General features: G+C 32.9%; 1 protein-coding gene across 1 annotated transcript in view; it reads left to right on the plus strand.

Annotated features, from left to right (window-relative positions):
- LOC106867218 (uncharacterized) overlaps positions 1-8589 on the plus strand; it is a 33628-nt gene extending 25039 nt beyond the window's left edge. Inside the window, exons 2-3 of the mRNA XM_014912029.3 lie at positions 5987-6377; positions 7335-8589. Of these exons, the coding sequence (XP_014767515.2) occupies positions 5987-6377; positions 7335-7526 (583 nt within the window). The 3' untranslated portion in view covers positions 7527-8589. The remainder of the gene's footprint in view (positions 1-5986; positions 6378-7334) is intronic.
- Positions 8590-10000: the final 1411 nt, after the last annotated feature.

A 10000-nucleotide genomic window follows, 5' to 3' on the forward strand; every position in this document is an offset into this window, starting at 1 on the left:
ATTTGCTTATCATATTGTATGTATATATATATATATATATATATATACATGCTTAAACACATATGTATAGATAATATTTTATAATGCAGCATAATACAGAACAATGAAGCATGTATAATATGGGATGTATATATCTATAAAAATATATATTTATATGTATAACTCTTTCTCTCTCTCTCTCTCTCTCTCTCTCTCTCTCTCTATGTAGGAAATATGTATATATATGGATATACATGTATATATGTATATATTTAAATATACATGTTTATATATACATATATATATATATATATACATACATATATATATATATATATATATATATATATATATATATATATATATGCATATGCATGTGTATGTATACATGTATGTGCGTGTGTACATGTATATGTGTTTGTGTGTGTATATACATCTATATATGTGTATATATATACATGCATATATATGTGCGCTTGTATATGCATGTATATATGTGTGTATATGCATGTATATGTATATATGTATATGTGTATATGTATATGTATGTATATGTACATATATATGTATACGCATATATATATATGTATGTATATTTTTATATATATATGAATATACATATGTATATATGTATACATATATGTATGTGTATATATGTATGCATATGTATATGCATGTATATATATATATGTATATATATATATATATATATGTATGTATATAAATATATCTATACATATACATGTATATATTCATATATATGTATGCATATACATGTGAGTGTATATATGTATATACACATGTATATACATGTATGTATGTGTGTATATATATATATATATATATATATATATATATATATATATATATATATATGTACATATACACACACACACACACACACACACACACACACACACACACACACACATATATATATACATATATATATATATATATATATATATATATATATATATATATGTATATATATGTATATGTATGATTCATGCATCTGAATGCTAAATGGATGGTCTTTAGTCAGGTTTGTTTTCAACAAATTTGTAATGTAAAGATAAAATCTATTAATATTTTTCTATTCAATTTATTCACTCACAGATTACTTGAACACAAATTTCCCCAACTACATACATACCCTCCTACATAATATATGCGCTTGTATGTGTGTCTTTGTGTAATGAAAATCTCAACTAACTAGCATTACTTTAAAATGAACTTGCTCTTACCATATGTGCTCGATCAAATTCTTTTCTCCCACCTGCATCTCTTTAACCTTTATATATATATATATATATATATATACAAGATAAACTTACTCGGAAATAGATACGTGGCGTTCAATCAAATAATATAAATAATATATGTACACATCTATCTATCTATCTATCTATCTATCTATCTATCTATATACATATATATGTGGGTGCGCGTGCGTGTGCATATATGGGTACAGGACGTCACCAACAATAAACATGAAATACGTAAACAAATGATTTCAGTACGCAAACAACGAGAGAAAGAAATCGAGAACAGGACAAGTAACATATAAAGACCGACACTTCACCAGTTGTCGGCTCTCTATCTACTCCTCATTTCGAGCATTGAACGACAATATGACTCTTTGAAGACAGCTGCTCTCATAAGTACCAAAATAAAATTTGGGATTTATGGAGGGTCAAAGTTGGAAACAAAAACAGGACAGGGAGACATAGAAGGAAACCGAATGAAAACAAACATGGAGGATCGTTAGACCAAAACGAGTGTAAAATAGCAAACGCTGAGAAATATTTTCTTTGACAAGAGAAAAGATACAAGAGAGAGAGAGAGAGAGAGAGAGAGAGAGAGAGAGAGAGAGAGAGAGAAAGATAGGATACGTCCAGTCTTTAGGACAGCATTGAAATAAAAGTAGATCAGGTGAGGTAAAGAAAGATGAATGATGGTCACGTGAGAGCAACGAGAGAGAGAGAGAGAGAGAGAGAGGTAGTAAAGGAGAAAGAGGGGAGCGCGAGAGACAGATAGAAAACGGTGAAGGGGAGAAAAAGGAATTAGAGAAAGGATTACAGAAAACGATAGGAAGAGAAAACAGTATAGAGTAGAGTCGCATAAAAAAGATTAAGATAAACTTACTTGGAAATGGATGCGTGGCGTTCAATCAAATAATATAAATAATATATATATATATTTATATGCACACACACATACACATACACACGTACGCACACAAAACATACACACACACATGCATAAATGGGTACAGGACCTCACCAACAGTAAACAACATGAAATACGTAAACAAATGATTTCAATAGCAAATAACGAGAGAAACAAATGAAAAACAGGACAAGTAACATAACGAACGACCCTTCATCACTTGTCGGCTGTCTATCTACTCATTTCGAGCACTGAACGACAATATGAATCTTCGAAGACAGTTGCTCCCATAAGTAACGAAATAAAATTTGGGATTTATAGGGCGTTAAAGTTGTTTTCGGGATTAATGGAAGGGGGGGGGGAGAATAAACAGGACAGTGGAGACATACAAGGAAACCGGACGAAAACTAACATAGAGTGTCGTTAGACCAGAACGAGGGTAAAATAGCGAACGCTGAAGAAATATTTCCTTTGACAAGAGAGATGATAGAAGATACGTCTAGTCTCTAGAACAGCCCTGAAAGTAAAGAAAGATGATCAGGTGAGGAAAAGAAAGATGGACGATGGTCACGAGTGAGCAACGAAAGAGAGAGAGAGAGAGAGAGAGAGAGAGAGAGTAAAGGAGAAAGAGGGAGAGAGAGAGGCATACAAGGAAACCGGACGAAAACAAGCATAGAGGGTCGTTAGACCAGAACGATGTTAAAGTAGCGAACGCTGGAGAATATATATATATATATAAGTTCGAAAAAGAAAAACGACAAAAAGACAACAAAAAACAACGCAAGGACGTGATATAGATATTGTGTTACTGGGCGCTCAGGAAAGGAAAAATACAAAATGGGACAAGAGCGTAAAACATCCAGACACATAGACACGTACATGCTAACATATACATATATACGACAGGCTTTCAGTTTCCGTCTACCATATCCACTCACAAGGCTTTGGTCGGCCCGAAACCATAGTAGAAGACACTTGGCCAAGGTGCCAAACAGTGGGACTGAACCCGAAACCACGTTGTTGGGAAGCAAGTTCTTACCACATAGCCACGTCTATATACTCTGCAGATGCAAAGCCCCCAAATGTGGTTCGTAAATAATAAGAAAATGAAATTTGCTATGAGAAATATCACAACTTTTAAATGGACAGATCTCCCACTCTCTGTCTATCATCATCAAATTATCTCTCTCCATATAGAATTACCATACTCTTTGACAACCTTTCTCTTCTTGTATATATTAACTCCCTCGCATAACTTTCATTTTGTTTAAAACCTTTTCTAATGTTTTCTTTCATTTTATCACAACTATGACGTACAAAAATCCTGTTTTTTAACTGGGTAAAAACGATTAAAATTTAAACCTCTGTAACTCTTTTCTGAATTTTTTCTGGAACTACGAACTCGATTCATCGTAAAAAAGTACACCAATACCAAATTTGAAAATGTTCGCTTAATTTTAAAATTTCAAAATCTGTGACAGCATCATAAAAATCTCCCCTTCTCTCTCTCCGCCCTCATCCAATCTCTGTCTCTTTCACAGTAAACTTTCTCACTCTATAAAAGTACATCATTCACACCGAGTGTGTATGTGTGTGTGTCAGTGTGTGTGTTTGTCAGTGTGTGTATGCATGTGGGTAAGAAGTTTCATTAGGGTGACAGAGTGATTTAAGGAAAGCTAAGTCAAATTTATTTCAGCAGCATACTTTTCTGTTAGTAAAAATGATTTTTCTCACACACACACACACACACACGCACACACACACACACACACACACACACACACACACACACACACACACACGCACACACAGACAGACTCATTTGATGTGGAATTAGGTTAATGATTTAAATAACAATTTCTTTTTTGCTGTTTATCTTCTACATCATCATTCTATTGAATGTGTTTATGGGGAGAAAAATATTGAAAAACATCAATACATGTCAGTGACATGAACAGGAAAGTGACGATGGTACCAGGTAGTTGTGGGATGTGCTAGAAACAACAGTTAAATCTCCTTTACACCACACACATTTTCATCTGAAAATTATTCTGAAATTATAATGAGTAATAGATATATATCTATACTCATAATGATAATAGCCGATATAAAACTTGGTTGGTTGGTTGGTTCGTTGGTTGGTTGATTGGTTGGCTTATTTCCTCCAGACACGCTTTTTATGTCGTATAAAGAGAGCGGGAAAAAGAATAAAAGAGATATAGAAAAATGTTTAGCATGAGAGTTGAGTGCACATGCGAGGCTTGGTGTGAGGCAATGAGTGAACGAACTCTACACACATTTCTAACTCTGATAAGTTGTAGTGCACCTGAGCACCGAATACATTATGTTTATGATTATTATCCCAGTGAATAGTGACGATTGTGAAATGGGAGACAACTCTGGTACACTAATAAAAATAGTTTCCTTACTTTCGTTGGAAATTCCATTGCAATAAACTTCTGGGCGTGAACCTATCAAACGAAGTTTTCCTTGCATGTTTTCCCTCAATTATGAGTTGTTGCCTTTGCGTTTGCTTATTTAAAAAATAAATAAATAAAAAGCAAAACGAACAAGCAACCAACCAAACAAACAAAACCTTCGTTTTATGCTATACATATGCTATACATACAGATATAATCACAAAACCTTAAAATTTTCATGCTCTCCACATGAAGTATGTTAACAATGACAAACTAAACTAACATTGAAATGACATCGTAATAGCAAATATCTTGCCTGAAACTTTTTTTTTTATAACGGATGAATTCTAAAATGAAAGTGAACGATAAATGTTTTTATGATTTTGAGAAATGGTCCATACTTAATGTATATCTACAGTGAAACTTCAAAATTTATCATTTCTTAAAAGTAAACTAGAATAAGATTAATTTTTCAGATTATTGGTACAAGTTATCGAATTCTGAAATAATGAAAAACAGCTTTAACAGCCAGACTTAGAATTCAGTTTGTAAGGGAACGAGATTGGCGAATCAAATGATTCTAACGACACGAATCCTTCACAGCAACATTAAAATCTCAGATAAAAGCAATCCCTGCAACAATAATGAATTCCTACATTGACATACGTTCATGCATCTTTAGAGGATGGATGTTGTTTTTCTTTTTAATCAATCCAAGTATATAGTTGGTGCTTATTTTATCGATCAAGATAAACAATGTTGTTCGATTTCTTGATATCTTTTTTAGAAATAGGATATATTTTACTACATGAAAATCGATTACTGCACGAATACTTAACTCCACAGCTATCTATCTATCTATCTATCTATCTATCTATCTATCTATCTATCTATCTATCTATCTATCGATCTGTCTGTCTGTCTGTCTGTTTGTCTGTTTGTCTGTTTATCTGTCCATCTTTCCATTCATTCATTCATTCATTCATTCATTCGTTTATTCATCTATCTATCTGGCTAGTCCAATAACGACCAGCTTTCCAAATTACTATCTTCTAAGTTGAAATCCTTAATCTCTATCAGTCTCTGAAGCTGCCGTTTTCTTTCTTCGAGCATTATTTTATCAATAAATGTATCTAGCTCACTATTGAACTGCTCTTCCTTATAATAACTAATCTATCAACTTACCAAGAAATAATCATATTAACGTAATTTTTTTTCTTTTTGTCTCTTTCTATGTATTAAATTTATGATGGATACTTGCATAGATATGACATAAGAAGGAAGTAATTAAAAGCATCCTGATGTTCGATTTTCTTCGTCATTGTTTTATGTTATTTCTTTGTATATTAATATCCAGTATTTAGAAATATATTCTTTTAGCAATCTTAGCTAAAGAAGACTATTTTGCTTTTCAGTTTAACCGGATTAATCTGCAGTCACCGACGTCACCCTATCCTGTTTGCCGACCCTTCAATCCCGTTTCAATTCTATCTCGATCAAATTGGTTCACCGTCTTTATATATTCCTAAATACCATTACGAAACATCGCCAGCTGTTTTTTCAACTTACAAACCATCTACAATGCTATTCAGTCCTGCTTCACATTCCATATCTGCACTTTCCTCTAACTCAGTGATTACAAGCAAGACAAAACTTACTACAGAAGAAGAGAAGTTGCAAACGACGACATCCTCTGTAATTACAAAATCAAAAAGTAAACCAAGATGGCGAGTTGACTTGAAGAAATATAGATGTGATCTGTGTAGTCAGTGCTTTTCACGAAGTAACACTTTAGTTACTCACAGGGTAAGTCAAACCTCATCTACCATCCCTCATTAAATCAATCAATAAGTCAATCGCTGACTGAGGTACACACCTAATCAGTATAGTCACTGTCACTCTTGTATTCGTTTTTTACACAGTTAAATTTGGTCATGTGCCATGACCTGTTAAAGCTCAGTGTTCTATTAACTAGTATTACTTTTCGAGATTTCGTGTGAGCCGTGGAAGAAGTCCATGTTTCTCGGTTAAATGATGCCTGCCGTTAGCAGGCTGAGTAGATAAACTTCAAAGATTTTCGAATATTTAATCGGAGTAAAAAAATTCATCTTCCATGTACAATCGTTAATCATATCATCAAGGAAACATGACTGTAGTCGAGGTGTCACAAAATTTGTTAAACTTACTCCCAGAGTAATCGTTAAAATGCATTCCAAACTTCTTCAAAGCAAGAATATTCGTAAGCTCTGAATAGCTGCTGACTGCCAACAAACAAAAAGGTACACTGTTTCTGCTACACGCAAAAGAAAGAAAAGAAAAAAACCTCCAATGTAAATGAGCTGGATGGCTCATTTGCAAAGAATCAATTAAAAATGCTCTTAAGCATAAACCCACGGGCATGTTTCGTCTATCTACTTCTTCTGGCTCAACTATATAAACAAAATACTGTTTTTCTCTTATGAACTAGCAAAGCGAATTTTATTTTCACCTCACCCTACATTATGTAACTGATGCTTCTCCTTAAACCTGTACTAACGTTTCCCTCAAAATGTCTACTCATTAGTGTCGGCCATTGCGATTCTCTGTCTATATAAATAATCTAACAAAAGTTTAAGCTGCCATGGCAATTGTATGGATCTCATGAGTCTGGGGAGAAGTTGTAATGGTTTTGGATGCCATACATCCTTCTCTGCTAAATAATGAAAATATATAAAGAAATCTTATTTTTTAATGCTATTATATTTTTCTTTCCTATAATTTCAGCGTATTCATACAGGCGAAAAACCATTCAAATGTGACAAATGTGGCCGTCATTTCCGGCAGCATGGCAACCTGACACGTCACAAGCTTACACACACCAGTATCAAACCTTTTGCATGTCACATATGTAACCGGGCATTTAATCGAAGATCAAATTTAAAGACGCATTCTAAGATACATCGCCAACAAACTTAAAAGCAAGCGATTTTGGAAGAATCTGAATTGAAAACTACTCTACATACTTTGTTATTATTTTTGCATCTTTGTAAGATATTGTCGCAATACACAGCAGTAAGAAGCATTTTCAAAATTTTAACTTACTCGTTCTGACAAAATAAATGGAAAAATTTAATAAAAATAAGATAGGAAAAGAGAAGAAAAAAGAAATCAAGAAATGCTCAAATGCTTGCCCAGCAATTATTCAAACTACCAATACTTTCCAAGGCGTGATGTTGTTTCGATGAAGGATAACACATCTGATGTAGGAACGATTTGAGAAAGAAAATGTGTATCATCAGAGATTAGTCATCCATCTGTCCATACGATACGAACGAACTAAATTATACGAGTGAATTATAAAATAAAAGCTGTAAAAATGAAAACAAAAAAAAAAGAAAAGAAAATATGAAAATATCTAAAAATTTCGCAGAAAACTCGAAATAAATCATACGATATAAAGTAATATAAAATATTTTTACCCTTCGTGATATATTGGACTGAAAAAAAAAAAAGTTACAAAACCAAATATCTGTTTTGAAATAGTAGTCTTCATCGTGAGAATAATAATTTTCTGTCTGATGTGGATATGATTACCGTTGACGCACACTTTGAAACGCGCGCACGCACCCCCCTCTCTCTCTCTCTCTCTCTCTCTCACTCACTCACTCACTCACTCACTTTCTCTATCTCTCAGTCATACACAGATATTTATGAATATACTTATTAAATACGAAAGTATTTATGACTTTGTTCCTAAAAAATTTTTCAAGTTATGAATTCGTGGAGAGGACATGCTGGATTGAAATAATGAAAGACAATAAAATTTATACTTTAAGTCGGGTCTCATCCACGTCAGTCGAGTTAAAATCAAATCTATTATTTCAGTAAAACTTTTTGTATTCTCCCCTACGACAATGTTAAAATGTATTCCACGGTTTAAATTATTTACATTCCTATATGTCATTATTCAGAAAACGTTGTTTTATAAGAAACTTTCATATTCTTTCTTTTACAGAATAAATTATTCCTATATTCTAAGGGGCGTTATCTATTTTTACTCGTACATCAATTACCAATTTTACAACATCAGATGATTTATTCTACATATTAATATACGCATAACTGTGTGGATGAGAAGCTCACTTCGCAGCCACAAAGTTTCGGGTTCAGTCCCACTGCATGGTATCTTGGGCAAGTGTCTTCTACTATAACTCCACGTAGACCACAATGTTTCATTATTATTTTAACATCCATTTTTCAATGCTTGAATGAGTCAGACAGAATTTTAATGAGGTAGACGTCTTGTCCTCAACCCTCACCTGTTTTTAAGTAAGGTGATATTTCTCTTTTACCAGACGTGTTTTCACGAAAGACGGGAAACAAAGGACACCGCTTCCATAATTGTGACATTGATTTACAACTATAACTGAAAGCAAGAGGCAGTAACATACGCACATGCATGCACACTTACACATGCATATACATATATACATATACAAAGGGATTCTTTGTACAACGTCAACATACTCACACAAACATGTATATGCACACACACACACATACAAACATATATGTATGTACGTACTCGTACATATACATATATCTACACACACACAAATATATATATATATATATATATATATATATATATATATATATATATATATATATATATATATATATATATATATATATATATATATATAGGAGAATATACAAAAAATAACAACAGACGAGGACAGGTGGTGTAAATAACAAAAGTATATATTAGTATGACGCTCGGGAATACGGAAAGTCTTTGACGTTTCGAGCTACGCTCTTCAACAGAAAGAATACGGAGACAAGGAGAAAAACACGGAGAAAAAAAAAATTGGGAGAAAAAAAAAATTGATATATATATATATAATTCAACCAGTAGCTTCCAACCTTCACCACTAATTCAATTCTCAACTAAATTGCAAACTGTTAATAGTTTTAAAAAGGACACCTCCTCAGCTACACTGTGGAATAAATAGTTTGAGATTTGGTTCAGTAGAAAAAAAAGTTACATCAATATATCTGCGACCTCATGGGAGGGGGGGGGGACAGTAAGGCAGGCATTCGTCTTCAATTAACATAATTTTTTAGATTTTAAATTAAAAGTATACTTTTTTTAAGGCTTAAATGATCGGAAAATGCATGAGGAATTCAGAATCGCTTGTCACATTTAATAAATATTAGTACAAAAAAAGTTATGAGGTAACATTTTACGAAATTTAATGTCAGGAAGTAAGGGAGTAACGCTTAAGCAATAAGAAAAAATAATATATTTCTAAAATGAATACTTACTGTCTAGTGCGGCGAGCTGGCAGAAAGATTAGGGCGCTGGTTGCAATGCTTAGTAGTATTTCGTCTGTCTTTACGTTTTTGAGTTCAAATTTCGCCGAGGTCAACTTTGACGTACATACTAT

The sequence above is a fragment of the Octopus bimaculoides genome, chromosome 3 (genome assembly GCF_046866305.1).
Source record: "Octopus bimaculoides isolate indiv1 chromosome 3, ASM4686630v1, whole genome shotgun sequence".
Classification (NCBI taxonomy): Eukaryota; Metazoa; Mollusca; class Cephalopoda; order Octopoda; family Octopodidae; genus Octopus; species Octopus bimaculoides.